Source organism: Chionomys nivalis, chromosome 26, assembly GCF_950005125.1.
Source record: "Chionomys nivalis chromosome 26, mChiNiv1.1, whole genome shotgun sequence".
Classification (NCBI taxonomy): domain Eukaryota; kingdom Metazoa; phylum Chordata; class Mammalia; order Rodentia; family Cricetidae; genus Chionomys; species Chionomys nivalis.
Window position 1 is genome coordinate 30,668,707 of NC_080111.1, and position 25,100 is coordinate 30,693,806.

A 25,100-nucleotide genomic window follows, 5' to 3' on the forward strand; every position below is an offset into this window, starting at 1 on the left:
ATCGTGAAGGGTGATGCTTCTCTGATTTCCATCTCTGCTTCCTTATCCTTTGTGTATAGGAGGGCAACTGATTTTTTGGAATTGATCTTGTATCCTGCAACGCTACTAAAGGTGTTTATCAGCTGAAGGAGTTCTTTGCTGGAGTTTTTGGGGTCGCTTATGTACACTATCATATCGTCTGCAAATAATGAAAGTTTAACTTCTTCCTTTCCGATTTGAATCCCTTTGATCCCCTTATGTTGTCTTATTGCTATTGCTAGAATTTCAAGCACTATATTAAAGAGGTATGGAGAGAGTGGACAACCTTGTCGTGTTCCTGATTTTAGTGGAATAGCTTTGAGTTTCTCTCCATTTAATTTGATGTTAGCTGACGGCTTGCTATAAATAGCTTTTATTATAGTTAGGAACGACCCTTGTATTCCTAATCTCTCTAAGACCTTTATCATAAAGGGATGTTGAATTTTGTCAAATGCTTTTTCAGCATCTAATGAAATGATCATATGGTTTTTTTCTTTCAGTTTATTTATATGATGGATTACATTGATAGATTTTCGTATGTTGAACCAGCCCTGCATCTCTGGGATGAAGCCTACTTGATCATAATGGATAATTTTTCTGATGTGTTCTTGGATTCGGTTTGCCAGTATTTTATTGAGTATTTTTGCGTCGATGTTCATGAGTGAGATTGGCCTGTAGTTCTCTTTCTTGGTTGTGTCTTTGTGTGGTTTTGGTATCAGAGTAACTTCAGCTTCATAAAAGGAATTTGGCAATGACTTCTCTGTTTCAATATTGTGAAATACATTAAGGAGTATAGGTATTAGGTCTTCTTGGAAGTTCTGGTAGAATTCTGCATTGAAGCCATCTGGACCTGGGCTTTTTTTGGTGGGGAGGTTTTTTATAACAACTTCTAATTCTTCGCGACTAACAGGTCTATTTAGATTGTTCACCTGGTCCTGGTTTAACTTTGGTAGGATCTACAACTACATCAAACTACAGCTATAAAAATATTCCAAGATTAAAATTCAAATCAGAATAGATTATTTACCCCTGAAAATAGTAAGAATGTATCAATTATTAATGTTTAAGTGATGCTTATATTATCTCTATCCTGCAAAATTTGTTGTATTGTTTATTATTTGTAGAACCAAAAACTTACTAAAGTAATGATAATTTCCATTAAATATCATTTAAGGAAAATAACCCATTACACAACTAAGTTTACAACAAAGCTCACACTATCTATCACATAAAGTAATGAAACTTTCTAAATCTAGGACCCAGTTTACAACATGGTTAGTACACTGTTATTAGTCTCTTACTGTGGTTTATGACATGGTTAGTACACTGTTATTAGTCTATTTATTTATTTATTATGTATACAATATTCTGTCTGTGTGTATGCCTGCAGGCCAGAAGAGGGCAACAGACCCCATTACAGATGGTTGTGAGTCACCATATGGTTTCTGGGAATTGAACTCAGGACCTTTGGAAGAGCAGGAAATTAACCTCTGAGCCATCTCTCCAGCCCTATTATTAGTCTCTTATTGTGGTTACTATTCCCTTAACTAGAAGAGGTTATGGGAAAACATTTGATTTAAAATCTATACTTCCTTGTAGGATTTGTTTTTTGGGGGTGTTTTGGGATTTTTTTTGTTGTTGTTGCTGTTGTTTCGTTTTGATTTTTTTCAAACAGGGTTTTTCTTGTGTAGCCTTGACTGCCCCGAAATCTGTTCTGTAGATTAGGCTGTCCTCAAACTTACAGAGATCTACTTGTCCCTGCCTTCCTAGTGCTGGGATTAAAGACTACCACTACCTGAACTTTTTGAAAAAAAATATTTTTATTTTATTGGTGTTCTGCTTATATGTGAGGATGTTAGATTCTGACATTACAGACAGTTGTGTATAGCCACGTGAGTACTGGGAATTGAACACAGGATCTCTGGAAGAGCAGGCAGTGATCTTAACCACTGAGCCATCTCTCCAGCCTCAAATGTTTTAATCATAATTAACAATCTTATTTTAGACAGAACAAAAGTAAACAGAACCATACAGGCCAAACAAGAATCCACTGAATTCCATGCTATCTGTAGACAAGTTTTCTTGATGAATAGAAAAAGAGAGGCTCACAGACAACCAGGTATTTATTTTTCTTCTGGCATCATAGGTGTGACAGACGGAGGAGAATCAGCTTATTGGTTTTCCTGTCGGTTTTGAATTCTCACAGAAAGAAGAGGAGGAACAAGGAAATACTCTGTATCTGGGACTTCCTCGCATAACATTTAAATACTTAGTATATCTGGTCTCATGTAAATAATAAAAAAAAAAAAATGTTGCCACCATGTCTGTGAGTTCATATGTGGATAAGTCCTACTGTATCTGAAATATGCTGTTCCACTGAGCCATCCATCCATCACCTTTGACTCTTCCTATCACTCTGTTTCCTCTTCTGCACAGATCCCTGGAACTACAGAGGAGGGTTCGATGAAGACATCTCATTTAGGACTGAGAGTTCCACTCAGTCTCTCACTCTGTGCATTTTGTCGAGTTGTGGGTCTCTGTGGTCCCATCCCTGAATAAAAGGAGCTTCTCCGATGAGGGTCGCAGAAGGATGTCTAGGTATAGCAGTGTGCCATTAGGAGTCATCTTATTAGTGTGTCCCTTTGGCAGACTAACAGTAGTAGGCTTCTCCTAGGGCCATAACCTATCTAGTTTCAGGTTCTGGACCACTTTAGCAATGTCAGGAATGGAGTGCATCTCCTGGAGTAAGCCTTAAATCCATTCAAAAAAGAAGTTGGTTACTTTCATAATATCTGTGCCACTATCGCACCAGTTCGCTGTTGAAGGTCATATGGATTATATTTGGGCGATACTGATGATTCCTTTACTTCTCTCACAGTATACAGAGTACCTTCCAGCACTGTGAACATTAGTCAGCAGGGGAGAAGCGTCTAGCTAGCACCAGCTGGACTTCTGTGTTTGACTACACAACACAGCAGTAGGGTTTTAACATCAGGTTGTGAAGGGCAACCAGTAGCCTTAGTAATAACCTCTGAATGAAGTTTGGGGGATTCCACAGGACCCTGTAAACCAAAAACTCAGTAGAATTCAATCAATTCCTGACACTGAGAGATTTTCTTTGGTGGCCTAAGATGTCTAGTTGGGGACATTGTTTCCATTATATGCTGACTTCATTCAGATGTCCTTCATATGTGTATGTATTTCAGAAGCTTCTACAGTAGGTTTTTCAAATAACCTTTAGTGTTAGTTGTCTATCCCTGTATCCCCTCCTTTATCCTGTTCTCCCACGTCCCTCCCTACTTAACTCTCGGATTCTAGTTCCCTTTATCTAATCTCCATAACCTTATATTCTATTTTCCCTTCCTTTGGAGACTCTCTCATTCCCCAGGTCCCTTACGAGGTACCTCAACTTTGTGATTATTCAGATTCTAGCAGACATAGTTAAGTTAGTTAGCTTAAAAACTAACATCCACATGCAAGAGGAAACATATTTGTCTTTAAAGTATGGCTTAGCTCAATCAGGATGATTTTTTTCTAGATCCATCAATTTACATGAGAATATCATAATTTAATTTTTACCAACAGTTCAATAATACCCCACTGTATAAACAAACCCCATTTTCATTATCTATTCATCAATTGATGGGCATTTAAGCTGTTTTCAATTTTGGCTATTTAAATGGTGTAGAAATGAACATGGATTAATAAATTATCTCTGTAAAAGGGATCGAATCCTTTGGATATATGCCAAGGAGTAGCAGTATCAGCTATCTTGAGGAAGATCCCCAGTTTCCTGAGGTGTCACCACACTGATTTCCACAGTGGCTGTACAAGTTTGCACTCCCACCAGGAATGACTAATTGTTTCCCATTACCCACATCTTCTCCAGCGTTTGCTGTCATTTGTTTTATTGGTCTTGGAAATTCTGACTGACGTAAGATGAAATCTCAAAGTAGTTTTAATTTACACTTCCCTGATGACTAAGGATGCTGACCATTTAAGAGTTTCTCAGCTATTTGTGTTTTATCTTTTGGGAACTCTACTTAGTTCTGTAACCCACTTTTAAATTGGTTAGTCTGTTTTCTTATGTTCAGGGATTTTAGTTCTTTATATATGTTAGATACTAACTACACACCAGATATATAATTGGTAATGGTCTTTTCACACTCTGTATGCTGTTACTTTGCTCTCGTGATGGTGTCCTTTGACATAAGAATTTCGCAGCATCATGAAGTCCCATTTATTGATGTTGGTCTTAGAGCCTATGCCATCAGTGATCAGTGTTCTGTTCAGAAAGTACTTTCCTATGTCAACGAGTTCAGCTTATTCCCCAGGTTCTCTTACATCTGGATCTTCAATTCAATTCCACTGGTCAACATGTCTGTCTGTATGCCAGTACTATGCTGTTTCTTTAAATTACCATAGTCCTATATTTCCACTTGAAGTCAGGGAGATTGTTCCACTTTGTGGTACTTTCTTCAGTTTCTTTCTTCAGTGTTTTCAAGTTTTTACCATGCAAGTCTTCCACTTACTCAGTTGAGTTATTCCAAGACTTTGTTGTTGTGGTTGCAATGGTGAGAGGTAATATTCCTGACTTCGTTCTCAGTATGCTTGTCATATACATATACATGTATGTGTATATGAAGGCTACTTATTTTTGCATGTTATCTTCCTATCTTGCTATTTTGTTAAAAGTATTTATCAACCTTTAGAAGTTTCCTGGTGATGTTTTTAAGATCTTTCATGTATGAAATCTTATCAACTGCAAATAAAGATACTTGGACTTCATTTCCTATTTTTATTCCCTTGATTTCTTCCAACTGCCTTACTGTTATAGCTAAAGATTACAGTACTATAATTATTAGGTATGGATAGAGTGCACATCCTAATTTCAGTGGAAATTTTTTGAATTTTTCTCTACACAAGTTTATGCTGGTTGTAGGTTTACTCTAAACCGTCTTTATTATGTTGAGGTCTGTCCCCTCTGTCCCCAGGATCCCCAGTTTTTTGGTTTTACAAGACAGGGTTTTTTCTGTGTAACATTCCTAGCTGTCCTGAGACTTGCTTGGTAGACAAAACTCACTGCGATCCACTGCTTCTGACTCCCGTGTGCTGGAATTAAAAGCATGTGCCACCACTGCCTGGTGAGTGTTTTTGTTTCTTTGTTAAATTTTACTTTAATGTCTTGAAATGTTTTCACTATTCCATGGAACTGTTTGTGTTCTCCCGGATTCATGTCCTCTTTAAGGTCCTTGACCACATTCATAATTACAGTTTTGAGATCCTTGTCTTGTGCTTTAACTAAATCGCTCTGTAAGGGTCTATTGCAATAGGGTGGTTGGCTTCTAGAGAAGGCATATTATCTTGGGTGTTCATGTCTGTGTTTCTGTGCTAGGACCTAGGCATCTGGAGTTATGATTTTTGACGTGTTCTTGGTAGATATCTGGTCTCATCTTTATTGGTGTTCTGTTTCGCTGTCTGCCATTATCCATGGGGTCCTTGGTAAAGAGTGTTTCTAGAGGTTGGCCAGTCATAAAGGAATAGAGATGTACTAGAGAGAAAGGTTGAAAAGAGTGGCGGGAAAGAATAGGGGCTCCCTGGGTCCATATAAAGACGCTGAGTTCTTAGAGGATGAAGATAGGCTGTGAAGACAGGTTTTTCCTGGCAGGCTGCAGCAGGACAACAAACAGGAGAGACTAAAGTAAGGACAGGAAAGATAGTGAAAGTCACCTAACTCAGTCCCAGCCTAGTACAGCTCCTGGGTATCTTTGGTAGAAAGTATTTCTGAGGGTCATCAAGTGTGCCAAAGGAATGGAAATGGGCAGGAAGGAAGCACTGAGTGGGGTTGCAGAAGAGGGCAGAAGAACCTGGCGGTACACAAAGGGGCAGAGTACCCAGGGATGAGAGATAGGGTGAGAGCTCACACTGCCATTTAGCCAACAATAAAGCAATGCTTATCTATGTTGCCATTTTCATCATTTCATAGGTTGTGATCTTAAAATGTATTATACACAACTTTTCTTCAACTGTTAAAAGGCTGCTTTAAAATGCTATTTATAGGTTGAATGTGATGGCTCATATCTAGATTTAGTATACAAGGGGCTGAAGCAGAGAAACTATGAGTTTTAGGAAAGCCTAGGCTATTTAGCAAGTTCAAGGCCAGCATGAGTGGTGGAGAAGGAGGCTGTCATAAAAAAAAGCAAGCTGGGTACCCTCTCTAGGCAGAGGCAGGGCCTCTGTGAGTCTGAGGTCAGCCTGGCTTACAGAATTAGTGTCAAGCTAGCCAGAACACAAAGTTAGACACTGTGTTCAAAAGATAAAGCAACATAAAATTATATACACACATATATAATATATTATAACATATATATAATATAACATGTATTGGTATATTGTTGTGAAAAGAAGTGTTTGTGGACACAACAATTTAAAAATTGTGAATACCTAAATCATGCAAATGTTCTTAAAAGTTTTAAATAAAAATTTTCTTAGAACAAATAAGTATATAATTTCAATATAGATTAGACTACATAAACAATGACAACTGGATAAATAAATATATAAGACTCAACTGTTAACAGAAATACTTCCCATAAAACTAAAGTATTTGAATTTATGAATAAGAGTATGATTAAAACAATTCTAAATTATAACTGAACACACAGTCATTTCAGTTTTATGTAAAGCATCAAGAAAGCTGTAAAAGCAATTCAACAATTTAAAGTATAGTGTATATGCAAGCACAGCAGACATTTCAAACGCTAACTACCCCCTCACAGTGTCAAAAGAATCAGGTTATAGATTACAATGGGAACTTATCACTAGTCCTCTGGTAGAGGACTTGTAGTTGGCTTCTATTTTTAAGAGAAATAGGTAACAATATCACAAATTTACCAGTAATTTAAGACAAATACCTCACTCAGATTAGAAAGCAAGAAAACAATAGAATTCAGATTAGGACACCCTCTGAACAGTCTCCTACATTTTGTAATCTTCTCTGTTTTACAAAATAAGATATGTTTATTATAAGAGGAACTATCAGAGCAATAAAGTAACCAAAACTGTTACTAAGTTTATATAATAAAATTTATAAGGAAATAAAATGTAAATTCTTTGATGATTTATAAACTGCAAAATACTTTATGCAAGTAACTTCAAATGTTCAATTCCTTTGGTGAAAACTCAAAAAGCGACAAATAAATAAAAATAAACACAAAGTATTATTAGAGACCATCAAAAATTATAAGTACCCCCATATGTGGGAGAATACATCTCTTCTTTGAATCCTATGATTTCTCGGGATTTTAAAAGTGATATTACTATAAAATATTCAGGAAAATATAAATATAAAAATAAATATTCCTGAAAATTTCTCTTCAAATAAGTAAATTTTAAATCCACAGATTAAAATGACTCAGTGATCTAGTTGTTAAATATGAAGGGCATTTAACTCTATCTCTTAACAAACACAAATATTTGAGACAAAGATTTTGCTTTTTGCCTCCTCCAGGCCCCAAATACAGTGCTATTAGTACTACATCACAGGATCCAAACAAAAGCAAGCCCCTTAATACACAGGGGTTCTGTTTTAGAATTTTAGACTGTCAATGCTATATAAATATTTATTCTCCATGAAATAAAAAGTTAAACATTAACAATAACAATGAAATGAGATATCAGAAAATAGCAATCACATACATTACTGTTAGTAAAAAGCCTTTTTGGTAGGCAATTTGGCAAGATATAAAATTAAAATTTTATAAACACTTTGTTTTCAATAACCACAATTCCAACAATTCATTAGTGACTGTCATTAGGAAATAACAATGAAGAAATTAAAGCACTATGCAAAAATAGATTTGACTGACACATAGTATGGTCGGAAAGGAAATTCTCAGAAGAAATCAACTGCTGATAATTCACAGTAAATATTATATACTTGTCAAAAATAAAATAAAATGGCAATAATATTCCCAAGAATTGAAAACCTGCAGAACCAAGAACTTGTACGTGGATACATCTAACAGCATAATTTACAATAACAAAAATACAATAACATTGTCCATTACAATAATGGACAATGCAGATGTCCATTAACTAATGAATGGATATATAAAAACCCATATAATAAATATTATATGGATATAAAGGGAGTATATCGATATAATAGACCATCATCAAATCACAAAATAGAATGTAAGCCTGATATACAATAACCTGGTTTGAAAACACTGCTGTCAAAGAAAGTACACACAAAACCAAGTACAAAAGGATACATACTTTATGAAACGTCCTAAAAAAATAAATACATACATACACTGGCATAGACGGCAGTTTAATGGATGAAGGTGGAGAAAGGTAACAACGTAGTTAGTGGATAGGAGCCGTTCCAGGGCTGATAAAACTGTCTGGAGGTGGCACCAGTGACAGCTACGTAAGTGCAAAGACGTCAGACTCCGATGGAGGGTACTTTCATTAAAGCCGTGTGTTCATGTCGTGAATAATGGTGATAAATACACAACACTGTAATTTGCAGTTATATTTGGTAAGTCTTAACATTTTCATATTATTACAGCTTTATATTTGAATGATGCACCTCGTTCATGAATGGTGGGGGGAAAAAGGCAAAGGAGAAACTGGCACCACCAAAGGATACACAGAAAAAGGCTAAGACGCATGATCTTTTGTCCATTTCCCCTCGTACTTTTCTTTCTACTTTTAACAGAATTTTTTTTAAAAAAATTCAGGCATCCATATGATAGTAACTTTCACTGTCAAGAGTCAACCCAACAGGCATCAGAAAAACAAGAAATGATGAAGGCTACACATTAATAAAGGAAGCACAGGAATATTATGGTGCTCAAAATAGTATGTGAAAAGCACAGAAACTTAGTGACATCTTTTCCAGTGACTGACCTTTTTCTCTATAGTTGGCTTAGAATCTACAAGTTTCTACTTTCAGAATCTACAGTTAAACAACTAAACCTTACATTTACTAAGACACATTAATAGTTATTTTTGTAAGATTTTTGTTAAAATATAAGACAGTAAATCAAATTTTCCACAGAACATAGAATCCTATCTTCAGAAATTATTTAAATATGATTTTTTAACTTAAAAATCTGCTGAGACTTTCTTAAATTTCCAAGCACTTAACTTAAAAGGGCATTTCTCAGAGTGACCTTGTCCATTGTCTAAACACTAAATCCTGGCAATCGGGGCAGTTTCTTATCTCTGCTATCATGTTTTTGCCTGAGTCTAAGGGCGCTTACTGGATGACGTGTTCATATTACTACAGAAACAATTCAAGTCTCATTTTGTGTGCAAACCAGGAGTCAAAAGTTGGAAAGCCGTCAGAAATGAACAAAGAAAACTCAAAAGCCAAATGGGCAGGTTTATCTTTACCTATTGTTTCTAAGAGTGTTTATACTCACTTCAAAAGATGGCCTCATAGGGAGGTGACTATTTACCAGCTAAGACAGGAAGCGCTTTGAGGTTGAAGCCAAAGCTTAGGTATCAGAACAGTTCAGTTAGTTGGATTACAGAAATCACAGGGGTTTTAGCTCTAAGTGTCTGAATTCAAATGGTATTGGTGGGAGGGGGTGGGATTATTATATCTGCATTAACTGTTCAGTTTACAAACTTTCACTGAATACCCATCAATGAATCAGATGTTTGGAATCTATCAAGAGTGAGACAAAGTTTTAGACCTGGAAGAGGAGAATAAATACGAATGAGTAAATTGTGCAAATATGTTAATAGACTTGAAAATAATGCAGAGAAAAAAGATGTCAGGAGTGTGGGCTGATGGTAAGAAATGGAAAGATGATTCATACTTTTAAGTATCGTGAATGGAGTAGACTTCACTGGGTAGTTTTTAAGTAAATTGTGGAGTTGACCAGTCACATAGAAGAGGGCCCCTAGGAAGCCAGGCAATGACTGTCTGGTGGAATGTACCTGGTACAGTCAGAAAGGTAGAGAGGCTAAGGACAGTGTGGTAACTTCTGGATGAAGAAAAGATTAACTGTACAAAGAGAAACTGAAGAAATACTCAGGATCAATACAAAATTCTCAACTGGATGTGAGTCCTTAGGTCCAATGTTGGTAAGAACAATGAGCAGATTAATTCAGAATAAATCGCATGACATCTTGCTTTTTTCTTTAATATATCGTATGCCAGCACTATTTTATAGCTCTTTAGAATAAATTCATTATTCTTAGACATTTGTATCAAATTTGGGAAACACAGGAGACGCACACTATAAACAAAAGACACAGACCCACTCCATCACCCGAAAACCCTTCAGCATCAACCTGCTAACCTGTAACCATCAATCACATTTCAGACAGTACAGTCTAGCCTTTTCCAAAATGTCATATAAATGGATCGTACACTATCCAAATTGTCATAACTTTGCTTCACATATTTACCATAATTCATTTGATATTCATACATGTTCTAAGTAGATATATGTTTTCGATTACTGAGTTTTTTCACTGAACATGATAGCTAGCCATTTATCACACTGAAGATATCTGGGTTGTTTCTGGTTTCTGACAAGTATAAATAAAGCTGCTCTAAATAGATTTTGCATGAACATAGGTTTTCATGTCTCTTGAGTAAAGGCCCAGGATTTCTGGGAAACAAAATTCTATTTATCTTTATAAAAGATTCACAAGTGCCCATAAAGAAGCTGTGTAGCATTTTCTGCCATCAGCAATGCATATCAACTCTAGCTCCTCCCCATGCATCTGGCAGTTTGCAAAGTGCAGAGAGGAAGCCTGTGGTGGCGCGCTAAATGGAAGGTAGAGAATCCAAAGCTGGGAGAGGGAATCCTATTGGCTTCAGTTCTGTTCCGTTTGTGGAGCCCTGTGGCTTTATCGGTACTCTGACCCGGTCTTCCCTGTCAAACTTCACTTTTCCACATCACAAAATATCTTGAGCAAGAGGTAGCTGTAAGCTCAGCTCTGAGACCTTGAACAGTCTCAGAAAGGAGTGAGACATGGATACTGACAAAGCAACAGCCCTGTCTTGGTAGCTGTGCTTCTAACAGTCAGAGCGCTCTTGTGTGGTTAGACATGTGTGGGACTGCAAACAGGTGTTCACCCTACACCAAAATCTAAGGTGCCAGGACATTTCCCACACGTGCACGAAGAAGTCTGCATCCTTGAAAGACCTCAGATCTATGCCTCAAATCGTGGTTTCAACACCCTCTCTGCATACTTTTCTAGTGGATCAAGAGAATAAACCCCTAAAGGGAGATACAGCCTATCACGTCCCCATGTATACACAGTTCACTCTAATAACATTCGTGAAATTTTTAGTAGAATCTGCCATTCTTAGTGAATCACTGTGTCATAGGCATTTGTTTTCTATGTAGTACTTGCTTTCCTAAACAGACTTCTGCTTAAAGCCTGTGCATCCCAAGGTACCCTCAGAACAAAAGTTTGCTTGTCTGTGTGTTTTCTAAAGAGGTTCTCTCTACATAACACTGGCTGTCCAAGAATTATGTAGTTCAGGCTGGCCTTGAACTCGCAGAGATCCATCTGCCTCTGCCTCTCGAATGCTGGAATTAAAGGCATATGCCTGAATGCCCAGCTCCTCAGATCAATTTTATATCTGTAATAATGATTTTGACAGCATCTTTTTAATATGCTTCTTACATATCTTTGTGTGTCTGGTGTGTGTGTGCGCGTGTGTGTTGTCTGCTCAACTCTTTTGTGTATTTAACTAAGTTTGTCATTTGGTCATTTTTACACTATTGTGTACAGCTTTGTTTACTGATTTATATAATTGGTCTACTTGTGTTTATTTCCATTTCATAAGTTTTAATTTTGTTGTATTTATTGTGTATGTACTGACAATCACATTATATACCAAGTCTTTGGATAGTCTGAATATAAACTCTTCTTCAAGTAAGTAATTTATACACCTTCCCCTGGCCTGTGGCTTGCCTCACTGTCTTTTTTTTTTCTTGTTGTTTTATTTTTGGTTTTTGGAGACAGCGTTTCTCTATGTAGCTTTGGAGCCTGTCCTGGCACTCACGCTGCAGACCAGGCTGGCCTCAAACTCACAGAGATCCATCTGCCTCTGCTTCCCGAGTGCTGGGATTAAAAGCGTGTGCCACCATTGTCCAGCTTACCTTGCTGTCTTAACTAACTTTGTCTTTGTGAGACAAAAGGGCTTTCTTGGGATTTTATGGTGGCTGTTGTTATTGTTTTAAAATACAATATATTTTATCACTTCTTGTTTTGTTTACAGCTTGTAATTTTGTTCTGAACATTACACGTATATTAATTTTGTTTGAGTTTTAAAACAGTTTCACTTTACACTATTTGAGATAGACAGACAGATGATAGATGGATGGATGAATGAATGGATAAATGGATGGTAGTATTTAAGAAAGCCTTGGAATTGTACTTTGGTTTTAATTTGAATATGAAATTAAACGTTAGTAGAATCATAAGTTATGAGTACTACAGGCTTTCGAGTATTGGAGTCACTTTACATAGTCTCAAGGGCTAGACTCTAAGAGAACAGTAAGAAACCAGTGATGTACAGGAAGAAAAACAATCCTCCAGCAGCTCCAAAGACTCAAGGAACTACAGACAGCTGTCTACCGGGGGTGACAAGAAGAGAGCCTGAGAGAAGTGTTTATAATACTCATCTCTTACAAGATGTATTATATATGTATTATAGATGTAACTGTAAGAGTTATTAACATCATATTTGAAAATTTAGCAGAAAGAGTCAAAGTACACAAATTTATTGGCTTGGCATACATAAGAATTTCTTTTTTAAAATTTTTAAAATTGTATTTATTTGGGGGGGGGGTGTGCGTGTGTAGAAGACATGCTTGGTTGCAAACACTTTTGCCTCCTGAACCATCTTGCTGACTCATAAACAAAAGAATTTTCTAACTACCTAAACTATCCCAAACTTTGATGAACTGCCTTCCTAGTTCCCAGAGACCAGATGTGTTTAAACAAAAGTGTGTAAGTCTACCACTTAGAAATACTACTGAGTGGCTGGCTGTGGTGGTGCACACCTTTAATCCAGCATTCGGGAGACAGAGGCCGACGGAGTTTTGTGAGTTCAGAGTCCACCTTGGTCAATAAAGTGAGTGCCAAAACAGCAGGGCTACATAGAAGTTCCTGTCGAAAGAAAGAGAGAAAGAGAGAGAGAGAAAGAGAGAAAGAGAGGAAGGAGAGGAAAGAAGGAAGGAAAGAAGATGAACAAACGGACAGACAGACTACTAAGCGCACTTCTTCATTAGACTACAATGGACTGGTACTTCTCAGCCTATGGTGCCCTATCCTGACTGAGGCAGTGCTATGGAAACCCATGGTGAGGATGCCGTCAGTGCTGAGAAGGCTGAAAAGCTTGACTTCAGCCGAACACTCATGTGTGCAGCTCTTCCGCAGTAGCTTTTATTCAAAGACACAAACCAGATGAAGAAGAGTTACTACAGAGCTCAGGCTGGCCTCAATCTCACAGTCTCAGTTTCTAAAGTGCTGGGATTACAGAGAGGAGCTGCTCTGCTTAACTTCTTTAAAGTGACTACAGTTTAAATACTGTGGAGCTGAAGAGACAGAACTAAGGTCTCCTACTATTTTTAATATCCTGTGATGAATTCTCCCTTCTCAACTATATACTAGAGAAAACCATCATTTGATCAAGGGATTAGTGCAAATAATACTCAAGACAGATTTTTAAAAGCCTCCTTTTCTCCAATCATGAGACTTTTTAAAATGAATTTAAAGTAGATAATTTTGTCAGCTCTTCATTTTACCCATGGCAGCAAGCTTACACCATGTTTGAAGGAGATATTTACCTTTCTCTAGAGAAAATTTAATATATAAGTCAAATGTTCTTTATTTCAAAGACAAGTAGTAGCTTGATAAAAATAAATCTTATAATCTGATAAGATAAGATCCTTTTCATTTGCACTTACATAAAAAAATTATGTCTCGTGGTGGTGGTACACATCTTTAATCCCAGCACTTGGGAGGCAGAGGCAGGCGGATCTCTGCAAGTTTAAGGCCAACCTGCGGCAAAAAGCAACTTCCAGGATAGGCTCCAAACCTACACAGAGACATCCAGTCTTGAAAACCAAAACAAAACAAAAATTAGGAGTTTTAATTAAAATAAAACTAAAATTTAAGTAAACATTTACAGTGTACAATTAAATACAAAACCTCTCAAAATATAAATTATATTACATTATTAAAAATAGGAAAACATGAAATTTATAGGTACTTGAGACTTTCAAATATTTCTCAAAAATCGTCTCATGATCCATATCTATTAACAATCACAATAGTTGATTTATATTAACACTTTAAAAGTATGCTTTGAATTATTGATCTCATTCAACTTAAACCTGCAATACTTTATTATGTCCCTGGGATTTTTGTTCTTGAGTTTTGTGGAGCTGGAGACTGAAGTTGGGCCCTATACCTGCTCATATAGCACCCAACCACTGAGCTATTTCCCCAACTTTATATTAGTTTCCTTATTTATACCACTAAAATTTATATTGATAAATTAACTAGATTTTATAGTCTTATTACAGCATTTCCCAGAAATAACAGCAACAGATTTGATTGTATTGTGTCAGTTCGGAACATTCATCATCTATATTTTACCACAGCACAACTCAGAAAACATCTATTTGTTATATATAAAAGGAGTCCACTTACATTAGTGAGCATGCCCAATTACTCAACACGGAATCTCAAGATGCCCTTATATTTTTCTACTCATAGTTTTTGTTTGTTTGTTTGGTTGGCTGTTTTTGGCTTTTCAAAACAGGGTGTTCTGTGTAGTCCTAGCTGTCCTGGAACTCGCTCTGTAGACCAGGCTGGCCTCAAACTCAGAGGTTTGCCTGTTTCTGCCTCCTGAGGGCTAAGATTAACGGCATTTGCTACTACTACACAGCTCTACTGATAGTTTTTTAAAATGTATTTTGTGAAACAATCATATTACAAATGGTAATGAGGGGGACTCTCATAAGATAAAGTACTTGTGAATATTATAATACATTTTATTTCATATGCTATTTAGTCATAAATTTTAGTATTAAAAATGATTACCACACAGGTAAAAATTCTAACAATATTTCAAAATACGTCCATATTCTTCACTTTCATAAAAACATAATTTGTATTAAAATATTTTCATGGCAGAAAATTGAGGAAATATAGAAATGAAAAAATGAAAAGTAGTAACACTTTTTACCCATGAAACAATTAAGTTTAACAGAAAAGGTAGTGATGAGTTTATGGGCTCCATTTTAACTGCACAATTCTAAATGAATTAGAATTTTTGTTCCCATGTTAATTCATTTCCTCAAATGATGTAAAACTAAGCATAAACTTCTCATCAGCATTGAAAAGCACAGAACAGAATTAGCCCTTAGACTCCAATTCGAAGTTTCTGTAAACTACCAGAGCAAATTATGGTTACAAACATAAAACTATATTACCAAGACTTTTTAAAAAGTGAAAACTAAAGCAAAGCCATCTAGCAACCAAGTTATTTTTTGAAGACTAGATAACGGAATTATGTAATAAAGTTGTTATTTTTTGTTATTAAGGCATACTATATAATTCTTGGTTTTCATTAATTATACTTTAGATATTATCCGTTTTGAGACAGGGCCTCATTACGTAGCTCCCCTATGTCAATCAGGCTGGCTTCGAACTCAGAGATCCATCTGCCTTTGTCTTCTGGGCACTGGGATTAAAGGCGTGTATCACCATACCTGACTTTAGATATTAGTTTTCAATTTAAAAAATGTAACTTCTGAGACAATGCTTCCCATAAACTTTTTAAATTATAAAACAACTTATTCTTCACAATTCCACGCATATATATTTGGATCATATCCCGCCTTTACTCTCTTTTATCTCTTTTCCACGAAATCCCTTCTTCACTTTCCTACTTTGTTTTGTTTTATGTGTGATCCACTGCATTTAACTAGGAACAGGGTTGTTCGAATACCATGGGTACATGTTATTTACTTGAGCAAGGGCAGTTACTACTAACTACACTGCCGCCCTTCAGATTTTAAATGAGTCCTATTTAGAATATAAACATGCTTACTGATTAAAAAACAAAGTCAAAATCATACTTTTTGGTACTTATTGCTGAAGTTTTCAACTATATCTAATTTACGGAATAGATAACAATTTAATGCTTAAAACCAGTAAGTAAGCTTAGGATATGTTAGCACTCAAGCTTTGAGTGTGAATACTTTGACAAGAGGCTTTGCTCTTGTGTAAGGCAATGGATATACTCATTTAAAATTTTTTAGACTTAATTGTTTTACCTTATGTATATGAATGCTTTTGCCTCCGTGCATGTATCTGCACCATGCTTATGCCTGGTGGAACGCCTGTAATCAGAGTTAGGGATGTTTTTAAGTCACCATAAGAGTTCTGGGATAAAACCCAGGTCCTCTGTGAGAGCAACAAACACTCTTAACTGCAGAGCAAACTCTCCATCACCACACTTTGCTTTGTTTTGAGAAAGGGTCACACTAATGCAGCCATGCTAGCCCTGGAACTCCCTCTATAGACGAGGCCGACTTCGAACCCACACAAATCCATCTGCATTCTCTCTCTCAAGTGCTGAGATTAAAGGCCTGTGACACCATATCCATACTCAACATTAGCAATGATTCTAGAAATGAGTGTAAATATTAAAAACAGACCCTTTTAAATGACATTGACCTAATGATCAGATGTTAAGAAGTCAGATTTATGCTGTTGCTTTTTTTTAAGTGTAGCATGATTGCTACCTAAATCACAACAGACTGTAAGATTTCTAAAAGTTTATTTCCCTGCAAGGAATTTGTTAGGTAGAATGAATAAGATATTAACGTTGTTACCTTTTAGTCGGTGACTTAGAATTTGTTCCAGAACAGCTGCAAAATTATTAAATTCAGGAGAAGAATCATCAATTGTTTCAAAGCAAGACCGATCAATCAGAGTCTTCACAGAAAATCTATGAAAAAAGGATGATTATTAGTTTTAGAGAGAGTAAATCCATTTGCTTAAGTATAAAAGAGTTAGAAGGTGTTTGGAAAAGAATCCTGAAAATTTTGTTTATCCAATGTGTTCTGTATCTGGAAAGTTTTACAGAAGACAGGCTTCCATGTGGCAGTTACAATGCTGGGGAGGCCAGGGCAGCACACCAACAGCTAGGTCTTCGAGAAGGAAGGGCTCTCCAATTAGCATCTTTGTAGAAGAGGCTCAGGGGAGCTTGGCAGCCTCCTCTGCTGTGAAATGACATAAAAGGCCAACAGGAGAATGGGCCCTTGGTGTACCTGTAGTACTTGGCCCCTTGGCGGTGGTGTCTCCAAAGCTGGAAACAATACATTTGTTTTCCAAAGATTACTCAGTCTGAGGGCAGCTTGTCAGAGCATGCTGCAAGGACTAAGACACAACCTTTCGCTTAAAGTAAGAATTTGGGATAATTTTCTGTCCATACAATACAGCTATTGAAACCAGATTAAAGTATGACACAATTATAATTTAGTCTTTCTTAATACTATAAAAATATCTGAGTTGGGAGGTGATGCCACACGCCTTTAATCCTAATGTTTGGGAGGCAGAGGCAGGTAGATCTCTGTTGAGTTCGAGGCCAGCCTGGTCTACAGAGTGAGTTCTAGGACAGCCAGGGCTGTTACACAGAGAAAAATAAAAACAAAACCAAAAATCTGACAATTTTTTTACTTTATGACAATGCTAAAGTGTAGCTGTATAATTATTCTGTTTTTATTCTCAGTATATTATTCAATAAATTGCATTAAATAATTTTTCTTGGCTGGGTGGTGGTGATGGACATCTTTAATCCCAGCACTCAGGAGACAGGGGCAGGCAGAGCTCTGTGAGTTCGAGGCCAGCTACAGAGCTAGTTCCAGGCTACACAGAGAAACTCTGTCTCAAAAAACCAAAACAAAAAAAATATTTTTTTATTATAATCATTTATTTACTCATTTACTTCTGTTTGTGTGTCTGTGTGTACACAGTTCACACCATATGCATGTGGAGGTCAGAGACAACTTGACGAGTCAGCTTAATTGTCCGACCATGCGAGTCTTGTGAACTGAACTCAGGTCATCACGGCCAGCAGCCAGTGCCTATGTCCACTAAGCTGCTTCACGACCCTAAGTATTTAAGACTCTTCCTTAGAAAACAGCAGTGTTAGATGATTTTGCCTAACTATGAACAGAAATATTCTGAGCAGTTTGGAAGAGCAGGCAGGCTATAGTTTTTATTGTCTAGTGATATGTGGTAGTTTGAATGAGAAAACCCGGAGTCTCAGGCATGTGATCTCCAGCTGGTGGAGCTGTTTGAAAAGGCTTAGGAAGTGTGGCCTTGTTGGAGGAAATATGCTACTGGAGGTAGCCCTTGAGAATTTAAAGATTCACACCATTTCAAGTAAGCTTTCTGGGTTCCCTGCATCTTGAAGCTCCGTAGCTTCCGGCTCTGCTGCTATGCCTCTACTCTGGAACCATAAGCCCAAATACATTCTTTCTTCATAAGTTACCTCAGTCATGGTGTTTCAATATAACAACAGAAAAGTAACTAATACAAATGAATTCTTAATTTACAATATTTTCAACTTACAAGGTCCATGAATTTGAAAAAAAAATCAAGAAATGGTATATCGGGGGGGTGTTGGAGAGAGGAAAGGAAATGGGAAAATTAAGTAATTACATAATATGCTCAAAAAATAAAAATATTAAACAGCAATTTTTTTAAACAAAACTTGTCCTTAGCATAGTGATATAAAGCTGCAAAAATGAGTGTGAGCACGTACAGGCAAGTTTTATGTCAACTTGGCACAGGCTAGAGTCATGTGGAAAGAGGGCGCCTCAGCTAAGAAAATGCTCCTACCACGCTGGCCTATAGGCAAGCCTGTGAAGCAGTTTCTTAATTAGTGACTGAGGTGAGGGCCCAGTCCACTGCTGGTTCAGCCATCCTTGGGCTGCTGATCCTGGGTTCTATAAGAAAGCACGCTGAATAAGCCATAAGGAGCGAGGCACTAAGCAGCTCCCCTCCATGGCCTCTGCATCAGTTGCTGCCTCTAGGATCCTGCCCTGTTTGAGTTCCTGTGCTGTCTTCAATGGTGGGCCGTGATGTGAAGCTGTCAGCTGAAATAAGCCCTTTTTATTCCCCGAGTTGCTTTGGTCATGCTGTTTTCTCATAACCCTAGCTATGAAAAAGCAGAAATCATCTTAGTAGAAAAATAAATTACATTTTCTGTGATCTTTATAAATTTTTGTTTTGTCAACTATTAAAAATTCTCTAATTAGCTAATTATAGAAAAATGAAAAGCAAAGTCGCTTAGTATAGAATATTGTAACTTAAAATATTGGAAACATTGAGAATTAAATTTTCTTACTTTGTCTCAGTCTTCTCCTGTCTGACCTTGGCAAACTCTCCTACTCCCTTCTGTATTCGAATCAACTCTCCGCATTTTTAGCCGATCCAGCTCTTTCTCTTGAATGCCATACAAACACTCGAAAGCATATGCTATAGAGACTTAATGTAAAGAGTAGAATCCTCTCTCCCATGTTACTTAGAGACCATTTCGTTCACTGTTTGGCTGCTAGAGTCTCCTCTCTTCAGCAATAATGAAGGGGATTCCCTTTCCATGGAGTAGAGAGACAGGGTTTGTCGTGTTTGCCAGTTACAAAAGTCTTTGAAAGTGAGGTGGCAAAGCTGTTGTTGGCATCTCTCATGACCACCGATCAACAAAGCAAGATCCCATAACGACCACACCAGTTCTCCCCAAGTTAGCATCTCCACTCAGCACAAACACCTAGTGCCAAACCAGATGTAGTCAGCCACCCTGCCAGCCTTCAAGCAGTTCTGACTGGCGGCAACTCTCCACCCCGTATCCCTTACAGCAGGGAAACATCTCTGACAGGTCCTTAGTATGAAGAGCTGTCAGGGTCACTTCCTTTGGGACAACTTCCTCTTTTCTATCAGAACCACCTTCTCAGTGATATAAACGCACGCACCTCTGCTAAGTTCCTAGAGGTGCTTATCTTGATCTTGGAAAGCAGCTATTTATCTTTCCTCTATTAATAGAATTTCTGATTCTTTTATACATGTATATTCTAGTTACTACCCACCCCCACTCTCTCTTATTTCCTTCCCTCCCTCGCCAGCCCCTCTTATTCCCCACATCTCTTTCCAGATTTATAGTTTAGAACTACCCACTAGAGCTGGTGGGCACACAATCAGAAATAACACTTCCTCTCCTAGAATCTGTAAGTTGTATGTGACCCAGGCCAGTAGGCGTAACTGATGGGGCTTTACAACGGCATGGCCATGCCATACTTAGGAAATGGCATCTCGCCACCCTTTCCCCTGCCTCTCACCTCTGCCCCATTGCTGACTTGAGTAGAAGAAAAGGATGTCATTTGAAACAGTAACGTGCACCATGGAGCCAACTGGACACATTCTGAAATAATGATGACAAGGTATGTTTCACCAAGAAGCTGGATTAGAACTTAGCTTGATCTCTGACTGTTTGAAGAACTTCCCCTATTGCTCTCCAGACAACAAGTACCTTCACCACGGGAGCCGTCTCACACGCCCAAGACTGACACTCTTAATAAAGGATGTACAAATTCAAAGATAAGAGTTGTTTCTTCTACCATTTCATACTAAATTTCCTGAATTCCATACAAGCAGAGTAACTACAGCCTCTTTTGGAAAAAAGTAACTTCCACTCTCAAATATTCAACAAGGAAATGGCTGTCGAGAGATGCTAGAGAGAGACTTGATGGGTAAAGTGCTTTCCACACAAGCATGAAGAGCTGAGTTCGACCCCCCAGTCCACATGTGAAACCTGGCGCAGTCATACATGCCTGTATCCCAGTGCTAGGAGGCAAAGACAGGAAGACCCCTGGGGCTTGCGGGCCAGTTTAACATAACTGCTAAGCTTCAGGTTCTGTGAGAGAATTTGTCTTTAATAATTTTTTTTAATATGGGAGCAATAGAAGAGACACTTGATTTCAATCTCTGGCCTCCATATGCACATGCGCACATGTGCACTACACCCCTACACTTGTGCACATACATGATGACAAGCTAGAAAGCACAGCAAACATACTATAAACAGTAAGCATAATACCTGGAGATAACCGTTCAAATACAGCTAAGTTTCCTTTTTTATATTTCATGGCAGACATTATCTAAGAACTCCCATTTTTATTTTCCTCCTCAAGCAACAATGTAAGAATTCTCAGCCACTATTTTTTATTTTAATCTACCAAGAAAAAGATTTTGATGAAAAAATGCTTCCCATGTATCCCTTAAGCAGAGATAAACTATAATGCACGTGTTAAATTCAACTTAAAAGATCTCTGGGACTTTTTAAGATTTATTTTTATTTTACGTACATGAATGTATGGATATGCACTGCATGTGCCCCTAGTACATGAGAAGGCCAGAAGAGGATTCCTTGAAACTGGAGTTGTATACAATCGTTAGCCATCATGTGGGTGATGGAAATCGAACCCTGGTCTTCTCCAAGAGCAGCGATACTCTTAACCACTGAACCACCTCTCCAGTCCTCTGCTTCTGGTTTTCAAAAAGCTTTCATTGTAACACAGACACATAAATATTGCGACCATCTTTTCTCATCTTTGTCATTTAGAATATTCTATTTCTCATCCTGATTGCTGAAATTCTCATAAAGGTTCCAATCGACTTCTATATTCATGTGATTATATATATCATGTGATTTTGAGTTAATTGATTATTTTAAATCAGACTTTTGAGGTTTTTTTTGTCAGTTTTTCATTCCTATCTATTTGGATTCAATTACTGAAGTGTTATGACATACTGAAATAGTCAGTGGCTTCTGTTTTTATATTTCTTCTGTTTCTATGTATCTATTTGGATAGGTTTCTCTTGTGGGGCTCCGCTTAAAGAACATTCTTCTTTTGAGACCTCAATTCTTAGTACCACTCAAAGCAGAAAACAAATTACCATACTACACCTCCAAAGCAAACTCAGAATTGGAATACAAGAAAACATATACCACGTGACCAGCCCAGAGACCATATAGAAGTATGGACTGTATGGACCAAGCAGGTTGTAGTTATGCATTTAGGGGTGTGTGTGTAATACAACAACTAAAGAAAAAGAGACCATGAATTCCAGAGAGAGCAAGGATAGTCCACAGAGAAGTTGAAGAAAGAAAAGGGAGGGGGAAAACGATGTGATTATAATTTCAAAAATTAAAAAAATATGTATCATTAAGAAGAACTGCTTAAGCCGGGTGGTGGCGGCACACACCTTTAATCCCAGCACTTGGGAGGCAGAGGTAGGCGGATCTCTGTGAGTTCCATGCTAGCCTGGTCTACAAGAGCTAGTTCCAGGACAGGCTCCAAAGCTACAGAGAAACCCTGTCTCGAAAAACAAAAACAACAAACAAACAAACCAAAAAAGATCTGGTTAGGTAACTGGAGAAATGGCTAAATAGGTTAAATCACTTACAGTTCAAGTATGAGAGAGCCTGATCTTGGATACCAACACCCACATTAAAGCTGGGCCTATGAAGACAGGACAGGATTCTGGGGTTTGCTGGTGGCAGTCTAATTCCTGGCTCCGTAGAACACCCTGTCCCAAGGGCATGAAGTGGAGGACGCCAGAGCAGAACACTTGCCACTTTTCTCTCTCCACATGGACCTGGCACATGTGCGCATACATACTTATATACATCACACACAGAACACTTGCCATCTGTTTCTCCTCCACACGGACCTGGCACATGTGCACATACATACGCATATACATCACACACAGAACACTTGCCATCTGTTTCTCCTCCACATGGACCTGGCACATGTGCGCATACATACGCATATATATCACTCACAATTTTTTAATTTATTACAGCCACTATGATACCAATAACCACAGAAAAGTAGAAAAATAATGTATACCATAAAGTTAAAAGTTAATAAATGTACAAGTGTTAATAATAAAAAACAAAACCAAGGAAGAGATAGGAAAATGGAAATATATAAAACAGCACTAAATAAAAGAAAAAAGAAAAGGAAAAGAATGTTGAGGACAAAGAAAGGACCAAGAAACCAAAAAATAAAGGAAAAGTACATAAATTAAGAATATTAAACATGAAATCTTTTTAAAGATTTTTTTATTTTATGGATATGAGTGTTTTGCCTGCATGCATATATATGTATATATGCACCACATGCACACCAGGTGCCCACGGAGGCCAGAAGTGGGTGTCAGATCCCTAGAACTGGAGTTACAGACAGCTGTGAGCTGCTCTGTGGTTGCTGGGAACTGGACTGAGATCCTCTGCAAGAACAGTAAATCCCCTTAAGCACTGAGCCATCTTCCAGCTCCCATTAAAATTTTTTTTTTTTTTTTTTTTTTTTTTTTGGTTTTTCGAGACAGGGTTTCTCTGTGGTTTTGGAGCCTGTCCTGGAACTAGCTCTTGTAGACCAGGCTGGTCTCGAACTCACAGAGATCCGCCTGCCTCTGCCTCCCAAGTGCTGGGATTAAAGGCGTGCGCCACCACCGCCCGGCCATTAAAATATTTTTTAAAAATTAAAATATTTTTTAAAAATAGTGAAAGGCACCAGCAAGACAGCTCAACCCTGACATCTAAGTTGGATCCCCAGAATCCAATGAAACGCACCCATGCAAAACAGCCTGATGTGATGGTTCACCTCTGTAATCCCAGCCCCAGCACTCCTATGGTACAATGGGAGGCCCGAGACAGGAGAACTAGCCAGAAACTAGAGACCCTGCCACGGAACCAAGATAGGAGGAGAGAAAAGACTCTGGGAGTTCCCCTCTGGCCTTCATAGCAGGCACACCCATTCATTGTCATTCTCATTTTCATATTCTCTCTCTCTCTCTCTCTCTCTCTCTCTCTCTCTCTGGCCTTCATAGCAGGCACACCCATTCATTCTAACTCTCTCTCTCTCTTCATCTCCCTGTCTCTCTCTGCCTGCTTTTCTCAGAAACATTAAATAAAAATAAATCTTTTTTTAAAAGAAGTAAAAGTGGGCTGGAGAGATGGCTCAGCGGTTAAGAGCATTGCCTGCTCTTCCAAAGGTCCTGAGTTCAATTCCCAGCAACCACATGGTGGCTCACAACCATCTGTAGTGAGGTCTGGTGGCCTCTTCTGGTCTTCAGGCATATATATATAGACAGAATATTGTATACATAATAAATAAATATTTAAAAAAAAAAAAGTAAAAGTACAGTAAAAATACCAAAAAGTTTAACATTTTTGAGACACTGAAATGTGGGGGTCTAAAATTGGAATCCACCATCTCACCTCTCTGTGGCCCGTGGTGGTCTGAATAGGAATGACCCCAGCAGGTTCACCGTTTTGAATGCTGGATCACAGGGAGCGGCACTACTAGGAGGTGTGGCCTCGTTGCAGGAAGTGTGTCACTGTGGGTGGGCTGCGAGGTTTCGAAAGCTCAGCCCAGCCCAGCAGTCTCTCCCTTCTTGCCACCTGCCAGGCGCAGAAGTCTCAGCTGCAGCACCGTGTCTGCTTGCAGGCCACCATGCTTCCCACCATGAAGACAATGGACTACACCTCCAAACTTGTAAGCCAGCTCCAATTAGATCTTTTCCCTTATAAGAGCTGTCAGGGTCAGAGAGTCTCCTCAAGCAAGGGGACACTAGGACAGAAGTTGGTGCCAGGAGTGGGGTGTTTCTACGGCAGGCCAGACTATGTGGACTACGGGACTTTGGATTAGGAAAGCAGTTGAATGCGTTAAGCAGGGTTTAATGGGACATACTAGCAGAAGCAAGGAAGGCAGTGGTGTTTTGAGCAATGTAGATTATGACAGCCCCGCGCAAAGGTTTCAGAGGAGAAGACTATTAATAAGTGGCCCGGAGATAGTTCTTATGATATTTTGGTGAAGAATATGTTTGCTTTTTGCTCTTATCTAAAAAAAAATCTGCCTGAGGCTAAATTGAAGAGTTTTGGGAGAGGAGGTATCAAGACAGCTTAGTATTGACTCTGTCATGTGACTATTAATGGCTACTCTTATGAA

The 25,100-nt window shown here is 38.0% G+C and overlaps 2 protein-coding genes across 4 annotated transcripts in view; one reads left to right on the plus strand and one right to left on the minus strand.

Moving 5' to 3' along the window:
* The window catches only part of Rundc3b (RUN domain containing 3B), a 159,759-nt gene that overhangs the window by 123,341 nt on the left and 11,318 nt on the right, over positions 1–25,100 (minus strand). For all 3 annotated transcript variants that reach the window (XM_057758775.1, XM_057758776.1, XM_057758774.1), the window contains exon 2: positions 16,914–17,029. In XM_057758775.1, coding sequence (XP_057614758.1) covers positions 16,914–17,029 — 116 coding nt within the window. The remainder of the gene's footprint in view (positions 1–16,913; positions 17,030–25,100) is intronic.
* The window catches only part of Abcb1 (ATP binding cassette subfamily B member 1), a 164,083-nt gene that overhangs the window by 17,841 nt on the left and 121,142 nt on the right, over positions 1–25,100 (plus strand). The gene's annotated exons all lie outside the window — the stretch shown is intronic.